Raw genomic sequence first — 25072 nt, forward strand, 5'->3', positions numbered from 1 at the left:
CAAGGCCTCTCTGCTCTTTAGGTAGTAAGCAGGGATCACAGGAGCTATAGAATGGCTGCATGGAACTCTTCAATCTTGCGTGGCATGGCTGAAGTCCCCGAAAACTCAGTTTGTGCCGGAACCAGCTGCGGAATCCTCTCCGAAGTCTGCCTAGTTCGGGAGAGAGATAGAAAAGGGTTGCTCAGGCCAATAAGAGTTACACGAGAAAGTAGAATCTTGTTTCAATTTGTGTTTCTTACGCTTACCTGACAACTTGGAGCTCGACTAACACCAACCTCTGGAGCAGCTTTGTCAACTCTGGAACAAGAATAGGACCAAGATCGAACCTTAGATCAAGAGCAAGACTTGAAACTATCACGGCAGGTCTTGGAGTCATGGCTCAACCCCGGGCACACCGGATGGGTGTGAGAAAGTGCCATCTTTCTTGCATGGTATGCCCCCACTTTTTGCTAAATTGCTGAATGAACTTCGATTGAGTGTACCCTGGGTTCCTGCCAATCAGGTGCCCAGGGCCTATGTTCCTTCCTTAAACCACACAAACTCCCAATTGGCAAACCCTAGCCACATGTCAGCCCCTAGTAAATGGTACCCTAGGTACCCAGGGCCTTGTGGCCAGGGAAGGCCTCTAAGGGCTGCAGCACTCATTGTGCCACCCTCAGAGGCCCTGTACCCTTACACACACACTGCCCTTGCAGGCTGAGTGTCTGGGTGCAGGACAAAACAAAGAGTCGACATGGCACACATCACTGTGTACCATGCCCATCACCTACACTGCCAAGGCATATGTCAGCCACCCCTCTAGCTGGGTGCATTACGCCTATGGTGTGGGCACAGGAGCAGGAGCCCTGTGCCCCTACAGTACCCGGGTCCATTCCTGGGCACTGTAAGTGCAGTGCTGTCATTTAAGAGTACATGGTGCTGAGAGCTTGTCAAACACGAGCTCCACAGCACCATATTGGCACCACTGAAGCCTGGGAAGTTTGGTATCAAACTTCTCAGCACATTGAATCCACACTGATGCCAGTGTAGGATTTAATGTACTAAGCACCCCAGAGGGCATCTTAGAGATGCCCCCTTACAGCTAACTTACAATCCACGTCTGCTCTGAGGCTGCCCAGGCTGCCACACAGCAGACACGTTGCTGGAACCCTGGGTGGGAGAGCCCCTGCTCTCCCGGGCCTGCAACAATGCACATCCTGGGTGAGGTGAGAAATCTCCTCCCCCAGGATGAGCAAAGGGAAGCTTCAAAGGCAGGCCGCCATTTGGAGTTTCCCCAGGCCACTGCAACCCCCCACTCTGGCGGGAAGCTTGGCCGGAAACCCCATACAAGGACAGGGGATGTGTCAGCCTGCCCACCCCACCCCTCAGGTGGGGGAGGCGAGGTGAAGCACATCTCCGGTCTCTCGCCATCTTGAAGATGGGAGGCCCTACCCTTTCAGGATTAGGCTACTGCCCCCCTCCCACAGGAGAGAGGCAGGATAGGGGGTGTACCCACCCCCGGACAAGGACCCATTGGTCCCTGGCCTTCACCTACCTGTAACGCCCCTAAATCTAGTATTTAGGGGCACCCTGAACCTTCCTTCCGCAGATTCCAGATAGAAAATTACAAGAAGAGCAAGAAGAACAAAGACCTGCCCTGCAGCTGCTAAAAAGAGAAGAAGACACCAACTGCTTAGGCCCCAGCCCTACCGGCCTGTCGACTCTCGAACCTGCACCAGCGCGGCATCTCTCGTGGCCAGCAACCTCACCAACCCCGGAGGACCTGGCTACCTTTTGGCTCTAAGCCCCTGGGACTCCCATGAGTAGAGGCTCTATTCAAGAAACCTATTTTTAACCCCTGGCAGCAGCCCGGGACCGCGGACCCAACACACTCTGCACCAGCCAAGCCTGGCCAGTGCCGGAGTGGACAAAGACCCTGAGGACGACCCCACGGCGACTGTGACCCCGAGTCCGGCACCCAAGGACCCCCCTCGACATCCCGGAAGAAGCCTGCAGCCTCAGAACCAAGTGCCACCCCAACCGCGATCAACCAGAGGGTAAGATTCCCGACGTCAAAAGGCACCCCTGCACCCGGCGCCCTGCGGCCCCCTGTGCCCAATCCCGGGGTACCCACCTAACCTACAACTACCCAACTAACCTCTCGAAGTGGTGGTGGCACCTGAAACATCCTCATCCCCGAGCCTGCAGCCTTTTTCCAAACCGGAACATTCCCATTGATTTCCATTGAGCGCCCGAAGGCTCAAAAGCACCCTGCACCCAGCCGCCCGAGTGGCCCTGGCAGTGCCCTCTCTACACTAACCTACTTCCCCACTTGCCCTGAGTGAGTGACCAGGAGCCCAGCTCCCACAGCCGCGTGGCTTGCCAGACAGCAGCCACCAACCAAGGCCCCCCTATCCCTCATAGGATAACATTGGGCCTAACTCTCTCTGCACCCGGCCGTCCTGAAACCGCTGAGGGTGAACCAACTGTACCTACCTGACACTGGGGGACCCCTGAGCCCATGCCCGGAATTTCAACTCTGCCAGTCGAGTACTTACCCTTAAACCGCTAACTTCATTTTCCTCATAGGGTAACATTGACTGGCTTTTTCTTCAAAAATCTTCTAAGTGTGAACTTTTCAAAACTGCAAAAATTCACCAAAAATCAGCCAAGTGACAAAAACGAATTTACTCACCTGCTCCTAGGTGAGCTCCCAGTGCTGGATCTTGGTGCCCAGCCCTGACCCTGAAAAGTGTTCACAACTATACTTACTTCTAACTCATTTTTCTCCCATAGGAAACCATTGTCTGCTTTTCTGTGAAATTTCTTCTAAGTGTCTATTTTTGCAAATTTGAAATATTCTTTTAAAATCGTACCATTTCTGCAAACGAAATTACTTACCTGCTTTTGATAAGGACCCCAGTCCTGGGTCTAGGCACCCAGTCCTGGACTACTAAAGTAACAATAAAGTACTCTACCTGCAATGTGAATTTCTTGCCATAGAGATCCATTGAATGTTTTCTTTGAAATATTTTCTAAGTGCTAACTTTTGAAATAGCTAAATATTATTTAAAAATCATTACAGTTATTAAGTCGACTTTCATCACTTGATTCTGAATACTGACCCCAGGCTGGTTCTAGGAGCCAGACCTGGAATTCCAAAAGTAATCTGAAAAAGTAATTTATTACAAATAACCTGAATTTACCATTGAGCTCAATGCATTGTTATGTTTAGGAAATAGGATTGTTTATTGCAACCAACTGTGACTGTTTACACAAATTTATTGTTTAAGACAAAAGTATTTATATTCAACCTCTCATTCTGAGAAAGTATATTTTTACTCCCTTTGTGGTTCTAAAAATAAAACAAGCATATATTTTATATATACAATCATTGGCCTAGAGTACAGTTATGGAGTGTGTGAAACCATTTGCTGACTGAGTGTGTACAATAAATGCTTTACACTGTCCTCTGGTACTGCCTTACTGCTCGACCAAGCTACCACTTTTGAGAGTAAGGTCATACCTAACTTTGACCTCTATCAGCCTCTGGGGGACTGTGGACTCTGTACACCCTGTACCTATTAGGGAACAGTATATACAGAGCCACTTTCTCACAATGGGGAAATCAACATGTGTTTTTGAAAGAAATCTGTCGTTTTAGGCTATATACCCCTTGCACACTGTGAGACATTTTGTGAAAATATTGAAGTGTCTGAGGGACGAGAGGGATCTCTGAATCCACGTCTATTGGTGCAGAAAGAAATCAACTTTAAACTCACGGGAGTGGCACCTATATAGGCCCGCAAGTAATTTCCAGAGCAGAACTGAGTCAGTGAGGAGCTGCACAGCGCCATCTTCCAGCACACAGAGGTACTGCTGAAATGTTTCTGGATCTAGTCTGATGCTAGGGGAATATTCAAAAGGTAAGGAATCTGCAGATAGAAGTCTACCTGAAGCACGAACTTGCTGGGACGAGAACTAAGCAAAATACATTCAACAGCTGAATCTGCAGATTACGCAGGCTCGGGAGCATGACCAAACTGCGATAGGAGATACTTCCGTAGCAGAAGCATGACCGGACAGATGCTCCCATCCAGAAGCTCTAGGTACCACACCCAATCCACTAGGGTGACTTGGTCCCGGTCATTCCTGATCATCTTCAGAACTCCAGATAGAGGAGGTAGCATGTGGATATTGTACAAGAGACCTGTTTCCCCACTCAAGGCAAATTGTGTTTTTAGGAGAGAGCCTTCCTGGGAAGTTGTGGACGCAAATTTGTTGACATTGCACATTTTTGGTGGTGGTGCAGAGATCGAGCCAGGGTTCTCCCCACTGCTGAAAGAGGCTTCTTGCCACCTCTGGATGAAACTACTATGTGTATTCCAATAAACACTACCGGTTGAGCTCTTCAACCCCAGCATTTAAGGAGCCAGCCAGGTGGCATACCACCAAAGAAATACCCTGATTAGCCAGTCCTTTCCAGAGGGGGAGAGCCTCTTAACACAGGAATCAAGGTCCCCACTCTACCCTGCATGTTGCAATATCATAAGACTGTAGTGTTGTTCATGAGAAACTGCACAGGTTTTCCCTTGCAGGTGGATAGGGAGGCTTTTAACTGCCCGCAAACCCAACAGGTTCTTGTGGATGTGGTCATGTATCGGAGGGCAGCGTCCTCTGATACCCACCTCTCCCAGATAATCTCCAAAACAAAGTAACAGGTTCCATCAATTCTACTCATGTTTCAGCAGGAACACCACGTAATGAAGAAAGGTCCTCAACCTCACCTGGCCACTTATTGTACCCAACGTAGTCAAAGTACAAATAGTAACCCGGGAAAGAAGGGAAAAGAAACCAGAAAAAAACACAAAGGCCCAACGACGCACACCAATCTGAGACAGGATCCTTCGACCAGAAGAAATGTTTGGTACAGAAAGAACAGAAGAAGACTTAAGTATGTATGACCTTTCTAGTCCTACAAAATTTATATATGTTCTAATTTGTGCTTATGTCTACCTGGGTAATTCCCTTCTCCAGTGTGTTCTAGAAGCCGAGGTAAATGAACGGATGCATGTATCTGGAAAAGTAAAGATATCGGTAACTAAAGTATGCTAAAGGGAAGAGCAAATGAAAGGGAGATGTAGAGCAAGTTCTTTAACAAAACCCACCTAAAAACATGTAACAGTTGCTCCAAGATTCTCTATATACTGGACATATACTTGGGTGCTCTTTAAAGTACTGAAAGTATCCACCTTAAATTCAGGCAGACGAACCTTATTCATCATCTTGCAGGAATTAACAGGAAGTCAAACAAGAAACAGAAAGGAGAGATCTCCACGACTTGGAGCTCAAATCAGATAAGTATATAAATACATATAAACACTACTTGATGAATCCAGCCCAAAAGCACTGTTACTGTGATTGCAATAATGCAGCTTTCTTTTGTATTTTCTCCTGTACAGGTATTTGACACTCTGGACACGGAGCCTTATTGAGTAGTCACCAGGAACCTGGAATGGGATCAGGACGTCAGGAACAGAGACACGGACGAAGACGCTACCTCGACGAAGGACGCAGATGAGGAGAACGACTACGCGGAAGTAAGGGGGAGTGCCCCAGAACACGGACTACTCTCTCCTGAAGCAGGAATGCGAAGCGTCTCTGCTCTGGATCAGCAAGCCTTTGTGTTTCCCGGCCGACTCCCGTGCATGCGCAAAAGCGGGAGTCGGCCATCTTTGTAGTCCACTAATAGCGTGGACCGGCAAAACAGACAGTACACCCCCCCCCCCCCCCTATAAACTCCCTACCGGTTTGAGTTTATCAGGATGTAGTCAGTGGAATAACCGTAATAGACAAGGGGCGTGCACATGACTAGCTGGTTCCCATGTATGTTCCTCAATACCATAACCCTTTCAATGTATTAAGTACTGGAGGTTGCGTCTCACTCTTCGTGAATCGATAACAGCATCGATCTCTTATTCAAGTTAATGGTCTACTATCATGGGGGCCGGAGCGTCAGGGATGCGCTTGCCTGGTTCAACAGGTTTCAGAAGAGACGTGGAATACTGGATGTATTTCTAATGCAACCGAGAGGTCTAATTTCATATCAACAGGGTTTGCTACCTTACATATTTTGTAAGGACATATATAGCGAGGTGTAAATTTACAAAATCCTTTCAGTGCAAGGTTCTTAGTGGATAGCCACACTTCGTCCCCTTGAGTATACTTGGACTCTGCGCGTCTATGGAGATTTTCCCTTTCTTTGTAACTTGCCTTGGCTTTTTCTAAATTAGCTTTTGCTGTCTTGTGTATATCTTGTAGGTGTTTCACAAAGTCTAATGCTGCCGGAGCAGAACAGGAAGAAGAAAGCGGGGATAGCATGGTTCGTGGGTGAAAACCGTACAGTAAAAAGGAGAGTAAGCAGTAGAAGAGGGGCAAATGCTATAAGAAAAAACTCAGCAGCCCGCACCAATTTGTCCCAGTCCGCAGAGGAGTGTGAAACCTGACATCGTATATATTGTTCAAAACATGGATTTACTCTCTCGGTTTGGCCGTCTGTCTCTGGGTGATGGCTGGAAGACAACCTTACATCTAGCTCTAAAAAGGCACCCATGCCTCTCAAAAACTTGGAAATCAATTGAGCTCCTCTTTCAGACACAAGAACAGAGGGAAGGCCATGCAAGGGTACAATGTGCTGGACGAACAGATGCCAAAATCGCAGATGTGGGGAGTGTCTTCAATGGAATAAAGTGGGCCATCAATAAATCGACCTCAACAAGGAGTGTAGTGTTTCCCTGAGCAGTTTTAGGTAGGTCAACTATAAAATCCAGAGACACTGTATGCCAGGGGCTAGGTGGAGTGGGCAACGGCACTAATAAACCCACAGGGGGCTGATGAGAAACATTCCCTTTTGCACACACATGACATGTTTGAATGTATTGTTTGGTGTCCCTCCCACGCCAGGCCACCAAAAGTGTCTTCTTAGGAGTTCCACAGTTTTCTTGTACCCTGGATATCCAGAAAGAAGGAGTGTGTGACCCCACTCTAGTGCTTGCTGCTGTAGGTTATAGGTAGGAAGCACCAATCCCCCTTGAACATAAAATAAGTCCTGTTCTTTAGTGACATCGTCAGTTCCAACTATATCTTCCATTTCTACAGATTCTTGTACTTCCTTAACTTTTTCAGGAATTCTTCCTCGGAACAAAGAGTACCTGTTATACGCTCCGTAGCTATCATAGGAGTGGGATCGGTTTGAGGTTCTTCAAGCTCATAGCCTAATCGGGACAGGGCGTCTGCTTTCCCGTTTTTCTTTCCTGCTTAAAATAGTATGATGAAATCGGAATCACTAAAGAACTGTGTCCATCGCGATTGTCGCATAGATAAGGCCTTTGCGGATTTAAGAAACTGCAAATTACGGTGATCTGTAAGAACCGTTATTCTATGGTTAGCTCCTTCACTCCTCAAAATCCCTTTTTATGGCTAACAGTTCCTTGTCTCCTATAGCATAATTCAACTCAGCCGGTGTCAATTTACATGAGTAATATGCTACAGGATGAAGGCATCCTGTACTTGGGTCGGCCTGAGAAAGAACCCCTCCTACTGCCATTTGTGAGGCGTCGACCTCAACCACAAAGGGTCGTGAAGGATCTGGGGGTCTTAAAATGGATGATTGTGTGAATGCATCCTTCAGTTTACCAAGGCCTCTTCGGCAGCAGGGGTCCACAGAAACTTAAACCCTTTTTTTAGAAGCTTAGTAATGGGGAGGCTATTTCAGAGAAGTTCTCAAGAAAGCGTCTATAGAAATTGGCAAAGCCAAGAAAGCTCTGGATGTCTGACAGTCTTAGGTGCTTGCCAGCGAGTATTGGCTTCTACCTTCTGCGGGTCCATACTGATTCCTTGCGGGAACTCTATGAATCCAAGGAAGCATACTTGGAAGGTATGGAATTGACATTTCTCTAGCTTGCAGTATAAGTGATTGTTCCGCAAACCTTCGAAGACCTTCCTCACATGGATCTCATGTTCTTGTATAGACGAGGAATAAATCAAAATGTCATCAATGTAAACAAAAACAAAAAGGTCCAACGTGTCTTTTAGGACTTTGTTGATGAAAAATCGAAAGGCTGAGGGGGCATTACATAGTCCGAATGGTATGACAAAATATTTGTATGAGCCGAATTTCGTACAGAAAGTAGTCTTCCATTCATCCCCCTCTTTAATTCTCACCAAATGGTAGGCTCCTCGCAAATCCAATTTGGTGAAGATTTTGGCATCTTTTATTTGATCAAGGAGAGAAGATATCAGTGGCAGAGGATATCTGTTTTTGATGGTAACACCATTAAGCGCCCTGTAGTCTATACAACATCTAAGACCCCCTTCTCGTTTAGGTATAAAGAAGAGACACAAAGAGGTCGGTGATCTAGAAGGGCAGATGACTACAATCCTAAACATTTTGTCCAAATAATCTCGCAGATATATGTTCTCTTTTTCTGTCAAAGCGTATATTCTACTGCAGGGTATGAAGGGAACCAGGCAATAGATCGATTCTGCAGTCATAAGGCCTGTGAGGTGGAAGGCTGGTAGCATTTTCCACATCAAAAACCTCTTTCAAATTGTGACAAATGACAGGTAAATCAGATACTTCAGAACTGCTGAGTGCTACTACTTTCTCTAGGTCGTTTGTATTGTAGAAGACATGTTCTTTATAATTGTCAGGATTAAAGGCTAATTTCATCTCTTTCCAGTTAATAAAGGGATTATAACCAAGGCAGCCCCAATAAGGCAGGAAACTGAGGAGACTGAATAAGATCGAATGCAATAGTTTCTTCATGTGTCTCCTCAATAACCAATGTTAAACCAATAGTAGCATGTTTAATAGGACCAGACTTAAGGTTACTTATAACTATGGTTGTAACTTCCTCCCAACAGGTCTTGGACACCTGAGGAATGTTCTTACCATGTGCCCAATGTAGGTCCATAAAATTACCCGAGGCACCAGAATCCACCATTATCTGAATATCTATAGCCTGCTCTCCCCATAGCATGCGAGATGAGAGGAAGAAATGACGTGGCGATGGCGCTACTGCTTCTGTTTGCAAGACAATTAATCCTGAACTACCCGAAGTCTTTGTCTCATGAGACTTCGGGCTTGCTCGTTTCCCAAAGGACTATTTTGCTTTGGCTTAACAGGGCATTCTCTATGGAAGTGACCCTGCTTTCCGCAATATAAGCACAATTTTTTGTCAAGCCTTCTCTACCTTTCTTCTTTACTAAGGGAGCCCCTAATGCTCCCTATTTGCATAGGTTCTGATTCTTCTTTTGGTTTATCGAGATCTGTTTATTTATCTTTATAGACAAAAACACGTCCTTCTGACCTCCCTCTTTCTCTTTTCCTTTCACTAATCAGGGCTCGACAAATCCACTCGACCGCTCGCATTTGCGAGGTAAATTTCATGAGGTCGAGCTATTTTTAGGTCCTACTCGCCCTTTCTGACGAGTAGGAAAACATACTAACTTTTGTCCTCCGTCCTAGAAACGGAGCAAATGTGACAATATAACAAGATTTAAAGGCCTTTTTATTGCTCACAAAGCAAATGAGCAATAAAAATGCCTTTAAATCTTGTTATCTTGTCACTTTTGCTCCGGTTTCAGAGACGGAGGTCAAGTAGGTCACGGTTAGGGCGAGGAGATTTTTCAAGGTACTAGTCCAGCAGGACTAGTACCATTTTATAAATTTTTCGAGCCCTGCTAATTCTATGGTCTAACTTGACCACCAAGTCTAGAAGGGCAGTGCTAGATTCAGGAGGATCAACTACCTGTGCCAAGAGGTCTTTTAATTCGTCCCGCAACCCTCTGCAGAACAGGGCACTGCGTTTCTCTTCAGGCCACCCAGCCTCTGCAACCAGTCTGTTAAAGGTAGAAATGTACGTTGTTAAGTCTTTTGTCCCCTGTTTCAGGTTTAGGAGCTCGGTGTCTACTGACTGTACGAAAGAATGCCTGTCGAACAGTTTCCTGAGTTCTCCCTTAAAAGTGGTGTAGTTATGCAATAATGGGTCATTTCTTTCTAGGAAAGGTATAGACCGATAGGCTGCGGACCCCCCCCCAAATATGACAGGATTAATGCTACCTTGGTCGGACGGAAAAAATGCGGCTTTGCACATGAAGTGGAGCGGACACGGACTAATAAAGGCTGCAAACTTAGTGGGACCCCCCCATAAAACGCTCGGGAGGGGCCAAGGGAATGGACTGAGGTGCAGTTACTTGTAAAACCGGAACATTAGTACCAGGAGACGGAGAATAATATGGAAACTGGGTTCCTGTCATGTTACCCAAACTAGATTCAGCTCTCATGCCTCGTTGAAGGGAATCCACCTGCGCAGACAAAGCTTGGGTTTCTTTCTGGAGATTACCCAACATGTGGGCTAAGTCGGTCAGCGTCACCCGACTCATTTCCATAACGTTCGGGCGAAAATCTAATTTTTTTTTCTTCGGCTTCGCGTTCTGACAGGTATCAATTCTACTCACGTTTCCGCAGGAACACCATGTAATGAAGAAAGGTCCTCAACCAGCCACTTATTGCACCCAACCGAATCAAAGTACCAATAGTAACCCGGGGAAGAAGGGAAAAGAAACAAGGAAAAAACACAAAGGCCCAACGACGCACCCCAATCTGAGACGGGATCCGTCAACCAGAAGAAATGTCTGTTACAGAAAGAACAGAAGAAGAGCTAAGTATGTATGACCTTTCTAGTCCTACAATATTTATCTATGTTCTAATTTGTGTTTATGTTTACCTCGGTAATTCCCTTCTTCCGTGTGTTCTAGAAGCGGAGGTAACTGAACAAATGCATGTATCTGGAAAAGTAAAGATATGGGTAATAAAAGTATTGTAGAGGGATCAGCAAATGTAAGGGAGATTTAGAGCAAGTTCTGTAACAAAACCCACCTAAAAACATGTAACAGTTGCTCCAAGATTCTCTATATACTGGACATATACTTGGGTGCTCTTTAAAGTACTGAAAGTATCCACCTTAAATTCAGGCAGACTAACCTTATTCCTTATCTTTCAGGAATTAACAGGAAGTCAAACAAGAAACAGAAAGGACAGATCCCCACGACTTGGAGCTCAAATCAAATAAGTATACAAATACATATAAACACTACTTGATGAATCCAGCCCAAAAGCACTGTTACTGTGATTGCAATAATGCAGCTTTCTTTTGTATTTTCTCCTGTACAGGTATTTGACACTCTGGACACGGAGCCTTATCGGAGTCGTCACCAGGGACCTAGAATGGGAACAGGACACCAGGAGGGCAGAAACAGAGACACGGACGAAAACGCCACCTCGACAAAAGACACAGACTAGGAGAACGACAACCCGGAAGTAAAGGTGAGTGCCCCGGAACACGGACTACTCTTTCCCGAAGCAGGAACGCTAAGCGTCTCTGCTCGGGATCAGCAAGCCTTTGTGTTTCCCAGCTGATTACCACGCATGTGCAAAAGAGGGAGTCGGCCACAGTCACCACTGTAGGTCTTCTACAGTCTCTTCCGACACCTTGATGGAGTCAGTCAGGATCCCTTGGTGCTGGGCCCATAGAGACTACAGGCCTCATTTCAAAGCTTACATGTGTCAACTAGCATGCTCAGTAAGCAGGATGCAGGCGACAAACAGGCCAAGAAACCTCAGAGCCACACTCACTGAGATTTAGACCAGAGTCTAAAACTTGGGATTATAGCCTGAATGTTCTGGACATGTTTGCCCACTTTGAAAACAGTCATCCTGGTGGTGATAACATCAGTACACTAGTTGAGTGGAATAGGCCTCTTGCTTCGACCTACTCATACTGCCCTTTTCCATGACAAGTTGGTGCCCAGGATTCGGGCAGTGTTTTCAGCCAAAGATGGGGACGCCTTTTCACATCACTCAAGCCATTATGGTTTGGAACTTCTTTGCTCCGCCTCACCCATCGAAAGTGGAAAAGAGTATCTTCTGCTCCCAGAAGAGAGCCCAGTTTCTACATCGACTGTACCAAAGAACATCGTGTGGACATTATGTGTTTCTATTTCCCTAACCAGACAAATTGGATTGTGTTTTGTCCCAATCGGATGAAAAATGTGGCCTCTTCCCAGACATCCTAGACAGTATGGTCCAGCGAAGGATATAGCTCTTTTGGGAATGCAGGTGGAATTTCACCAACCTGGTCTCCAAGCACGTGGGTATAGTACCCAAAGAGACAGCATCTATTAACATATCTCAGGGCAAGCCTAGCCGAAGAGAATATGCGTTTAACAAAGGAGTCCTTCTTTTGGACTCTCTATCAGCATAGAGTATTTGGAAGCTAGTTGGGGTTCTCTTTGCTGGCGGATGACAGAACGAGACGTTTGAATTGTAGGGTTTTGTATTAAGTCATGGCCGCTTGGAGCAGGCATATGGTGGTGTGTGACTTGCCAGTTAAATGGCGAGCTAGAACATGGTTTAGCCCAGGTGTCCAGTAGTGCATCAGTCAAGGCCTCACTGAAAGGCAAAAGGTTCTGTATGAACGTGGGCAGGCTGCACTACCTCTATGAGGACGTTTGTTTTGACCTGCATTGTAGAGCAGCATAGACCAAAAACTTCAGCAGACTTACAAATGACTATGGCGAAATAAGTGATCTCATCCATTGGTAGTCCAGGAAGAGATACCAGTCCAGCATCAAGCGAGGTGTCCAGGCCACTGACCTTTGTAGGTCCATGTACCCATGGTTATCATCACAAAGAAGCGGGCAAGACCTTTCCCTCTAACGTCATCTCCAAAAGGTTATGATTAGAGCCCAAGTCAGAAGGTTGATGTATAGAGGAATAAGGTTGGAGTCTCAAAGATCCATGATAGGTTGCAGTATATCAAGCTATGGGCTCAGTCCGACAAGCCAGTGGGTTACGAGTCCTCCTCCAGCATCGATGAACAGGGGACTGTGTGCAAAGCCAAGCCAGACATCAGCACATAACGGTAGTGAGGTGCAAAAAAAAAAAACTGCTGGCAGGAGTCCAACTGGATGACCCTACAAATCCTTGAGGCCCATAGACACAGGAAGGAATGGGAGTGAGAGAGAAATATACACAGCACTGCCTGGCAAAAGGCTTCCATTTGCTGCTAGTTCGTTAATGGACCCAAAATGTATGGTGCATCGAGAGAAGGGACAAAATTGGCTCCTTAGATGGTGAGCGAGATTGGGAGGCACAATGACCCCTTCAACCCTTCTCCGAAGAGTGGCCGAAAGGGGCAGAGTCCAGCTTAGACGTCTGTTTTTTCTTAGACTTAACTGAAGATTTCAGCCTTGAGAAAGATCAGCCTTGGAAAAGGCTCTGGGAGCAGGTCTACACCTTCAACTTTAATCTAGAGCAGAACCTACACAGAGCTTTCCACTGCTTCGCAACAAAGATCTTTGCCTCTCAATCTTTAATGGCATTTGGTTCATCTGGGCGCAAAGGAGAGGCAGATCTTGGAGTCTAGTGAGGAACCCAAGACCCAGAGGCACACCTCATGAGGATCCGTCACAGACATTTGTTTGCAGCTGTCTTTATCAGGCTTAAACCCTGTGGTTTTCGGGGAGACATCCCTTGGCAAGCTGGAAAAGTTTTCAATTTAAAAACTAAGGAAGAAAACGTTGGAGCAAACCTCCTGGATCATAATCTAGAGAGGCGGAAAGAATGAAACTGATGTCAGTGTGCAAGGGTGGTGCTTATATACAGCTCTACGCATCACTTTTAGAGCTTATCGACAGATGCAGAGTTGCATAATGCCACCTACCAGTGTACTGATCACTGCTCTCTGGCACCTGAGTAAATTCACAAGGTGAATAATCTGCAGTTAGAAGCATCCATCAGAACATTAAATTAGCCAGATATTCCTTTTCCACTGACAGCAGTCCAAATCCCTATTTAGGAGACAAGCTTGTAGCCGCCACAAAATCATGGTAATCTTATTTTACCCCAATGTGCTCATAGGACATTTTAGAAGCACCAAGAAAGAAGAAGCACCAAGAATGGAGTTCTAAAAAATTAAGGCACCTAAATTACATACCATGTCACTGGGATCTTCTGTACGCTCCAATTTTTGCTGTGCTATATACCGAATAAGACAGTTGGTTTCTGGAGAGCCCCTCAGTCCAATTGTAGATCTTCGCCTATATTTACTCAAGGAAGACTTCGCCTTCTCTGCAATAAAAGAAACAAGTGTTTGAATGAAATAAGTTCAAGCTCACCAGGTAGTCTGTGAGAGGCGCAATGAGCTGGGGTCAAAAATCAAAAATGTTAACATCTTGCCTTACTTCCCAAGTCAACTTTAGCGGTCAGTACGAACGTGATTCATGTACAACAAAAAGGCTCCAAGTAAATGCATATATGAACCTACAGTACTACAGCCTACTGATACTAACCCACCAGAGTGCAGTGCATACTTGGTGTATTATACCTAGCTGTACAATACTACAACCCTACATTGCAACATATGGAAACTGAAGCACCACACTGCATCCAATGGACACCAATTAACGTAGTCCACCCTAGGAGCACTTCACTCTGCCACACTTCATTCTATAGACAACACAACCTACTGATTACAGAAAAGGCTGCACTGTGTCCTTGGTACACTAACCCACAACAATGTACTTAAGGGATGAAACTGCCTCTTGCTGTATCATACGAACAAGCAACTGCACATTACAGACACAGACCCACTACACAGCACTGCATTCAGAACCCACTAAATTGCATGACACATTAGAAACTATAACCCACCACTCTGCAGTGCACCTTGGAGACCCTAGGCGAAAAAAGGACTAAATCCTTGTTACACTTACCTAGAGCACTGCATCCCACTGCACTATGGCAACATACAACACTGCATCCTCTAGACACTGAATTGCACCTTATTCCACATTGTCCCACCACAATGCACTATATTCCAAATACCTTTACCGCATACATTATGTACTGCACAAAACAGGAAGGTAGCTCCCATATGCTCTGCGTGCGGGCTCTGCCCCCCCTGGCACCCATCCTCCTCCTGGATCTCATTCATAGATAGCCAGCAGACCTTATGGTCTACCTTCTTAGCCCCAGCTTAACACACCCAGAGTCAAGCATATCCGTAGTGCTATGGGTGCGGTCACGTGGTGCATGCAGGGATGTGGAATTGCTATAGCCCGACGCCCGGGGCATATTGTTTGGGGTCGAGGGCAACAAGTTTTCATGTGTATTTTGTCCTTGGGACAAGTAGGCCCAACCCCCTACAGCACAAACCCTTTGGCTGCCAGTTTACAGTACCACATTATGGATGGCATTGTCTACAGTTAAGGTAATGTATGTCCATTTGTTAATGCTGTTAAAACTTGTATTTATGGTTCATTAATGCAAAGCCTTTATTATTAGGGTGAGCACTAAAAGTAAATGTTGTAAGCGCAGCCTGCACTACTAACGGTGGTTCCAGTATAAATGTGTACACACGTTTTCAAAGTTTAGTAATATGAGGCTATTTATGCTCCCAGAATGCCCTCTGATTATATGCAAATATTATCTGAAGCTTGAAAGCAAGAGTGATGATTCTTTGCTTTCAAAATAAAAAGGTCACAAAAAATGCAGGAAGAAGAAAAAACATTTGCAAACTATTGTAAGATATTAAGGTACCATATCTTTGCAGCATCATTTAGTAACATGTTGATGTATGCCTGTATTTCCCAAAAATATATTCATAATGGAAAGTCAGTGTAACCATATGAAATACAATTCTGGCAAACAAAAAACAACAAGCATTGGTAAAGCCAGTAGGTCTTAAATTGGTGGTCAGCCTTTTGGTTTTGTCAATGTGTGACTTGTTTAGGCATGTTTTTTGTAAAACCTTATCGGTGTGGGAACTGCTGGGCCCTCACTATTGTAACAAGTATTGGCAAAAGCAAAAGGTTTTTGGTCTCAAAAAGAACACATTGCCACAGCAGTCCCGGGCACTGAACAATACTACTTTGTGTGCCAATATGCTCCTTGTAAAAGAGCAGAATACTGTTACTCACAGTGAAACCATGAGAGCGAGAGAGAGAGAGAGAGAGAGAGAGAGAGAGAAAATTATGAATTAATTTTATTAAACCCAAAAGGTCATGGTTAATGACAGGCCTAATTAGATGCCCAATTATTAACGGAAGCCTCAAAAGTGCATCCATGCTATAAATCCTTGCATTAAGTGCATATATTTAGTTGCCGTGAATTTACAGGAGTAGGCCAAGAAATAGTACTCCTAGAAAATATTTGTGAACTGCATTTTAGCATGAGCAAATGTGCATGTGTAGATTTGCTCATGTGAAAATCTGAATGTTTCATGTTTATTTTCCCTCCAACCTCTTTTTCCCGACCCTGGAAGAAGTTTTAAGTCTGCCACTGTCAGGAGTAAATTTCCAACCTTTTTCAGTATGGTAAAAGATTACAAAAGAGTTGGTGAAAACCCTTAAAACATGCAAGTTAGTAGGTTTGCACAGAATCAAAAGGGCATTTCAACCTTTTAACTATTGCTTACCACTACCCTCAGCCCACATATGTAGACTTGCAGAAATGTAGCAACATAAGGGAATTGCTAATATTCAGATCCTACTATGGTATGACCTCTGGTATAATGAGAGAGGCTATATCAGAACTCTTACAAAATGAGATTGCTGCCGTAAGTTTTTGCCGCATTACATGGCAGAAAAGGGACAAATGGATTTTGTTACAGGACAAGTAGATTTATAAAGCAACCTGCCCCATGGACAAGTAGATCTTTTATTAAATTCCACCCCCCTGGCAGGTGGTCACTGTCTTTTTCCCTATGTTAGCAGGAGTCCGTTGCAGACTGCCTTCTGCTTTGCGTACATTACTACATTACCTTATGTTGCTTTTCTGCCACACGTTAACTTTCACACAGAACATGCTGCTGTTTTGCGTTCTGTTATTTCCTGGGATATAGTCTGAACATTGTCGACAAGGTTAAACAACAGTGCTCCTTGTTATTGTGTTCTGATCAGGCCCTAGCACTTAGACAAAACATGCAGATGCTGTTTTGGAACATGTACTTTGGACATATACGTATACCCGGGTGGGTAACACACACTTGGAGAGGGATCTTTCAAGAGAAAGGAGCGTGACAGGACCTGTGTTGTAGATCTTAGATCTATAAACTGAGGTATGGGGTCTGCTGCTAACATCCAGAGATCTTCTGAAATATAATATTTCTGCTTCTGTAGAAGGGCAGGGGGTTAGACTAAACTATTGTATAGAATGACAGCACCATTCATGATCTTTGGACTATTGGCTATGCTAACCTTATTTGTGTTAGGAATTTTTCTACTTGTGGCACGTATACTATATACTTGAGCACATTTGTTTAAATAAACAACCATTTTAAACTTTTCGTGGTGTCAGTCCGATATTAGTGTTGACTAGTACGAGAGTGAGAGCGAAAGGGTGTGTTCTGCAATCGCGATTCCTGAGAGGGTCGGGAAAGTTATGTACTGAGGTGTCTAATCACTTGTTCCTCCAAGTGAATAGGAGGGCAAGTGAGACACCATAGCTAGTCGGTCCTCAAGTGTGAGAAAGTGCACTCTTTCTGCATGGTTGCTCACACTTTTTGCTGAACTGCTGATGTACTTTGACTGAGTGTGCCCTGGGCCCCTGCTAATCAGGTACCCAGGGCCTATGTTCTTTCCCTAAAACTGCAATGAAATCCAAACCCAATTGGCACTCTCTGGCCACAAGTCAGCCCCTGGTAAATGGTACCCCAGGTACCCAGGGCACTGTGACCAGGGAAGGCCTCCAAGGGCTGCAGCACTTATTGTGCCACCCTTAGAGGTCCTGTACCTTTACACTCACACACTGCCTTTGCAGACTGCGTGTTTTGGTGCAGAGCAAAGTGAAGAGTCGACGTAGCACAAATGCCTGTGTGCCATGCCTACAACCCATGCCCTGGCATAGATCAGTCACCACTCTAGCTGGGTGCACTATACCAGTGTTGAGGGTACAGGTCCATGAGCCCTGTACCCCTACAGTGTTTAAGTCAATTCTGGGACATTGTAAGTGCGCTGCTCCCATTAAGAGTATATGGTGCTGGGAGGTTGTCATTACGAACTCCACTGCACCATAATGGCTGCACTGAAAACTGAGAAGTTTGGTATCAAACGTCTCAGCATATTAAACACACGCTGATGCCAGTGTGGGAAATAATGAAAAATGCACACAGAGATGCCCCCTGAAAAACGACCTAACACTAGTGTCCAGGCTGAGGAGCTGCTTTCAGCTGCCACCACCACACATGTTTCTGGACCCTTGGGTCGGAAACCTGCTGCTCTTGGGGGCCTGAAACAATGCACATCCTGGGACGAGGTGCTAAGCCTCCTCCCCCTGGATGGGCAGGGTCCACTAAGGGGAAGCTTCAAAGGCCTGCCGCCTTTGTGAGCTTCCCTAGGCCTGTTGCTGCTTTCAGGAACTGGCCCCCACCGGTTCTGACTACCACTTTGGGCTAGAGAACCGGTGGGAAAACTAAGCGAAGAAGGGAGTTTTGCCCACCTTGGCCAACCCCACCCCTCAGGTGGGGGAGGCGAGGCGAAGCACAACTCCCAGTCTCCGCCATCTTGCAGATGGGGGGACCCAGACAACCAGAGTAAGGCATATGGCCCCCCTCCCACTGGAGGGTGGCATAATAGGGGGTGTACCCAACCCAAGAAAGGGACCCATTCGTCCCAACCTTTACTTACCTGTAACGCCTCTAAATCTAGTATGTAGGGGCACCCCCAAACCTTGCCTCCTGGGACAAGAAATGACTACAAGAAAAGAAGAAGAAGGACCGAACAGCAGTGCAGAAGCTAAGAAGAGGAGGACGACGCCCACTGATTTGGCGTCAGCCCTACCGGCCTGTTCCCACCTCGAACGTGCAGGAATGAAACTCCGGTGTGTCCTGCAGCCAGCAACCTCAAGAACTAGAGGACCTGCCATGCCTTCCAAAGAAAAGACTGTCTCCCGCGAACACCGGATTTGTTCACCAATAGAGTCCAGCTCTGACGAAATCTGTGAATCTGCACCACTCTGCACCCGATGCCCACTACCTCCAGCTGATGCCTGAGGCCTGAGGCCTAAATCCGAAAGCCCCCCCCCCCCCCCAACTGCGACCAGGAGTTGGTAAGAAATAGCCCCCCCCCCCCCCAACTGCGACCAGGAGTTGGGTAAGAAATTCCGACCCTAAAAGACACCCCTGCACCCGAGCCCCACAGCCTTGGGTGGCCCAACCGACTGTGTCTAGCCAACCCCCAGCATCCCAACTTACCTCTCCAAGTGAACCCCCAGTTGCCCTGAGCTTAAGTTCAGAAGTTTTGCTCCCACAACCTTGTGACCTGCTCGTAAGCAGCCACCAATCGGAGGTTCCTTTTCCTCCACTGGATAACATTGAGCCTCAGCACTCTGCACCCAGCCGCCCTAGAGCCGCTGAAGGTGTAACAAGAGTGCATCCTTGACCCTGGGGGACCCCTGAGTCTAGCCCCAGAATACCAACTCCCACAACCGAATACTTACCTCTGAACCGACAACACTATTTTCCTCCATAGGATAACATTGGCTGTTTTTCTGTGAAAAGTTTTTAAGCGTGGAGTTGGAAAGTCTATGAAAATCTTTAAAACTGTAACCGAATAACCAAAACGCTTTTACTTAGCTGTTTACAGGTTAATGTCCCAGTGTAGTATCCAGGTATACTACACTATGTACGAAAAATAATCCGTAAAGTAATCTACTTGACATCCTATTGAAAAGTCAATACAAAGTATATGTACAGTATTCCAAAGTATTGCATTACCAGTAATTCAAACTGTAACCAAACCAAAGTATATATACACAACTGCAATTCAAACACTGAATTATTATTACTGCAAAGTATTTATCACTTACCTTTGCCAGGCTTGTTTTGTTCTAGGAAGTAAAATAACTAAAAGAAATATTTTTATACAAAACCAATTGGTCTGAAGTTGTGTGATATCACCTGCTGATTGAGTGTGTACAACAAATGCTTAACACTACCCTCTAATAAAGCCTTACTGCTCACCCACACTACCACAAATAGAGAGTAAGGTGCTATCTACTGTTACCTCTGCTTACCTTTGCGGTTTCACTGGACTCTGTGCACACAATACCTCACTTTGGTATAGTATATTCAGAGCCAGCTTCCTACATCAGGCTGATGGGCACTCAGGTGGTACGATGACTCAGTCCCTATCTACTAAGGTTCCATGATCATCAGCATAGTTCTGCGATTCCGCAGAATCCCTGAAACAGTACTTGGTCCGACTCCTTAAAAAGTGTTGTGTTAGGCATCCTTTCCCCTAGAAGCCACTGGGTTTGTCCAACAAAATGCTAAGTGATACTGGAAGCATGTTCTGACACTTGTGCATGCTCTGCCCTCTGCCTCCTGTCCCCAAAAGCAGCTTAGGTAATATCAGGGATGCAACTAAATCCAAACGTCGAGGGGGGCTACAGGTCAACCAATGAAGGTGGGACCAACACAAACAATGGTGCAGAACTATCCTTCGAGCCAATACAAACAATATTGATAAATTGCGTATTTTATACCTAGTGGTTGAACTCAAAACAATTCTAACATATATGCTCTAGGACTACAAAAAAAATGTTTAAGGGGGAATCAGATATTTTACATTGAAAAAGCAGATTCTACAGATTTCAATACAAAGCCCTCTAGAAATTGTTTTCACAAAGTTATTTCAAAACAGCCACTCATATAACAGATTCTCCGAAAATTCCTTCTGTCTATTAACAATAAGCTCATGAAGTATTTTGAATTTCATCTTCAGAAAGACACTTTTGTTAGACTGTTGATCAAAGGCATGTTTTCAATCTGCTTATGAGGATGTTGCAATTTATGCTTGTTTGAGGCTGCACACATGTACAGGTCTCAAAATATTGAGGTTAGTATGCTAATGCACCTGATTTCGGGATGTGTGACTTGCAAGTCTTGGATTGCTACTCTAGCTTTCAATCCTCCCGATATTGAATAAGTGACTGCCAATCAGTTGGCAATATTACTGCCTGTAAATTACTCTGCCAGGTATTTGCCCTAATCTAAATCAAAATAAAATCGTTCGTTAGCACCAGACAGAGCTACTTGCATGCAGGATCAAGCAGGCCTTTAGAACAGACTAAAAAAAAGAGAAACTGCCTTTAAAGTACAAGTTACTTACCTTCGGTAACGATGTATCTGGTAGAGACGATTCTAGCCACAGATTCCTTAACGTAGAATGGCAGACTGGGAGCCATGTTTTACATTGTCCCATTCAAGGTGGCACAACCATGCTGCAGTCCCTGGGGGACACTAACCTACAGGCACTGGGTAACCCGATAACACAAATTAACGATTTAGGATTATGGTAGGCATGCCCATTGGGGGCAAGCCAATTATACATGCATCATTTTAAGGATAACAGTACATGCACAGAGTCCTGTTTAGCAGGGCTCACAACATTTCAGAGCAATTACACTAGTGCCTAGTAGTCAGAATTAAGGCAAAAAAGAGGGGTTAAACCTGCAAATATCCTGTTTACTTACATAATGACAAACTGGTAACCATGTTGTCGTCTTGATGTCGGTCATGTGCTTTATTCAAGGTTATTCATTTCTCTACCCTGGACAGGCTAATTGCTACAATTAGTATTTGCACACAACCCCTATAGAGAATATGGCCATCTTATTAAAGGAATCTTAGAGGAATTTGTAACACATATTTCTTTTTAGAATGTGCTTTGTTCCTGCAGGATTTAAAAACAACTTGGATACTTTAGTAGATTTGACATTTTATGTGCTGGGGCGAGGGCTTTAGAACAGAATTAAAAGCATGGTGGCAGGGTTGTTACAACACATTCTATTGAGAGGCACTAGTTCTTTTTTTGTTGGAGTGACCTATTCGGAGGGCATTGCCTATCACCTACACATTCTATGTATTCTGGAGCTTGAAGGAAAACCTGTATCCTTTGCGTGCTAGAAACACATTTTTTGCAAAGCTTATCTGATAGAGACTACTTGAGATCTGATGCGCCCAGGCCAGTCTTTGTCTGTGGAGTTGCTAAATTTTTGGGCTGTGCTTGGATCATTCGAATTAAAGCCATTGTCAAAGCTACAAATTTAGTCAATGCTGCTATCCAACAAATTTGAATCTACTTTTTGTGGAAGAGGATAAGGAACGAACTATGCCTGGCAGATCCCCCGTTGACACCAGTAATTTGTTTTTAATGGGAACTTGCCTTTTATGAATTGTTGTTTTATTCACTGGTACCACAGTTTGTCTTTTAAACTTTTATATATCTTTTTAACTATCACCATTTTTGATATGTATAATACTGCTTTTATGGCTGTGAAAGCTTTTATGATAGTAATTATCGAATAAAGCTAAATTGAATTGAATTGATAGAGACTACTAGCCGCAGATTCCTTAACGTCTAATTATCCCCAGGCGCGAGACTGGACCCGAAAAATGTTCTTGTCCCAGCATCTCTGCGCACCGGGGGGCGGCACCACGTGACTCTGCTCGGCGTCTTCCGTGGGCGTGACGTCAGCGAGGTCACATAAGCCCCACCCCGGCACGCTGACATCAGTTTGCTTCGGAGAACTTTTCCCCGCCACAACGCGGAGCCACCACAACAAAACTGAGGAGAGCATGGGAACAGTGTGCGAAAAAGCAGAGAAACAAAACAGAAAGAAACAAAGGGTGAGGAACAGCACTAGTTGGCACCAAGGCACCAGAAAGCTATAGCAGCGGAGCCATAGCAGGGAAAGAACAGAGCACCACTTGGAGGGACAACTGTGCAAGCCAAGGCGACAGCACCCGGCAGCACCAAAGCTATCGCAGGGGAAGAGCAGAGCATCCCCGAGGAACAACCAAGCAAGCCAAGGCAATAGCCATCCTGGAGGCACAAGTATGGGGGGGGGGGGGGAATGTGACGGCTAGCGTGACGTGGGTGGGGTGGGTGGTTGGGGTTAGTAATAAGATTGGAACGTACAGGGACTAAGCCAGGTTTACAGTCGCAGGTGGATAATTTTATACTTATAAATCATAACCGTATGGTGAAAACAGACTGGGGACTAGTGAAGCCTCCAACCGAAGTTGCGAACAAGATTGGGTAACCATATCTATGATGTTTTATTGAGACACCGCCGGTCCTCCGGGATGTCGGCTAAATGGCTGTGTACGAGGTAACTTAACTGCCCGGCTGGACGGCAGAGTCCTCCCACTGCTCTGTGGATAGTAGGCTGACTAATCTGTATAATCCCTATAAATAAAGGTTTTTGAAAAGTTAAAAAAAAAAAAAAAAAAAAAAAATTCATATCCTGTGTTATAACCCAATTTTGTTTTGTTTTTAATCCTATTAGGAAATCCAATAATAAAATTAGTTTAAGGTAAAAAAAAAAAAATATGGGGGGGAGAAAGAGAAAGAGCGAGAGCGAGAGACAGGGAGAGAGCGAGAGAGAGAGACAGGGAGAGAGCGAGAGAGAGAGACAGGGAGAGAGCGAGAGAGAGAGAGACAGGGAGAGAGCGAGAGAGAGAGACAGGGAGAGAGCGAGAGAGAGAGACAGGGAGAGAGCGAGAGAGAGAGACAGGGAGAGAGCGAGAGAGAGAGACAGGGAGAGAGCGAGAGAGAGAGACAGGGAGAGAGCGAGAGAGAGAGACAGGGAGAGAGCGAGAGAGAGACAGGGAGAGAGCGAGAGAGAGACAGGGAGAGAGCGAGAGAGACAGGGAGAGAGCGAGAGAGACAGGGAGAGAGCGAGAGAGAGACAGGGAGAGAGCGAGAGAGAGACAGGGAGAGAGCGAGAGAGAGACAGGGAGAGAGCGAGAGAGAGCGAGAGAGAGACAGGGAGAGAGCGAGAGAGAGCGAGAGAGAGACAGGGAGAGAGCGAGAGAGAGCGAGAGAGAGACAGGGAGAGAGCGAGAGAGAGACAGGGAGAGAGCGAGAGAGAGACAGGGAGAGAGCGAGAGAGCGAGAGAGAGCGAGAGAGAGAGAGAGACAGGGAGAGAGCGAGAGAGAGACAGGGAGAGAGCGAGAGCGAGAGAGACAGGGAGAGAGCGAGAGCGAGCGAGAGAGACAGGGAGAGAGCGAGAGCGAGCGAGAGAGACAGGGAGAGAGCGAGAGCGAGCGAGAGCGAGAGAGACAGGGAGAGAGCGAGAGCGAGCGAGAGCGAGAGAGACAGGGAGAGAGCGAGAGCGAGCGAGAGCGAGAGAGACAGGGAGAGAGCGAGAGAGAGACAGGGAGACAGGGAGAGAGCGAGACAGGGAGAGAGCGAGACAGGGAGAGAGGGAGAGAGCGAGAGAGGGAGAGAGGGAGAGAGGGAGAGAGGGAGAGAGCGAGAGAGCGAGAGAGCGAGAGAGCGAGAGAGCGAGAGAGGGAGAGAGGGAGAGAGCGAGAGAGCGAGAGAGCGAGAGAGGGAGAGAGGGAGAGAGGGAGAGAGGGAGAGAGGGAGAGAGGGAGAGAGGGAGAGAGGGAGAGAGGGAGAGAGGGAGAGAGGGAGACAGGGAGACAGGGAGACAGGGAGACAGGGAGACAGGGAGACAGGGAGACAGGGAGACAGGGAGACAGGGAGACAGGGAGACAGGGAGAGAGGCTGCAACCACAAACCACACAGGGAAGGGCCACAAGCCCGGAACAGAGGAGCAATAGCAATCCACCCCCAGATGACAGCCAAGGAGGGCCAGGCCCCCTGAAAGGAGCAGGAGGCCCGGTAAGAATCCCCAACACAGAAAACCGCAAGGGGATCAAAAACTCCAAACAACTAGAGGGGAAAAGAGCAAAAGGAGATCCCTACACTGGAGTGAAACCAGCTGGAGGGAAGCAAAGGCACGCAGCAACCAACCATCCCTGTATCAAACGAAGAAGGGGGGGTGGAACCATAAAGCAGACCCGTACAGCCTGACCAGAAGAAAGCGAAGGAGACACAGAAGACAAGCCACCCAGAGGGAGGTGAGTGCAGAAACCTAAGCAGAGGGTCCTCGCAGAACGGGGAGGAAGGGCGGGCAGTGAAGGAATCTGCGGCTAGAATCATCTCTACCAGATA

General features: G+C 46.1%; 1 protein-coding gene across 5 annotated transcripts in view; it reads right to left on the reverse strand.

Annotated features, from left to right (window-relative positions):
• The window catches only part of CDCA2 (cell division cycle associated 2), a 458496-nt gene that overhangs the window by 367702 nt on the left and 65722 nt on the right, over positions 1-25072 (reverse strand). For all 5 annotated transcript variants that reach the window (XM_085632793.1, XM_085632792.1, XM_085632791.1 and 2 more), the window contains exon 3: positions 14040-14173. In XM_085632793.1, the coding sequence (XP_085488919.1) occupies positions 14040-14173 (134 nt within the window). The remainder of the gene's footprint in view (positions 1-14039; positions 14174-25072) is intronic.

Source organism: Triturus cristatus, chromosome 11, assembly GCF_964204655.1.
Source record: "Triturus cristatus chromosome 11, aTriCri1.1, whole genome shotgun sequence".
Lineage (NCBI taxonomy): Eukaryota > Metazoa > Chordata > Amphibia > Caudata > Salamandridae > Triturus > Triturus cristatus.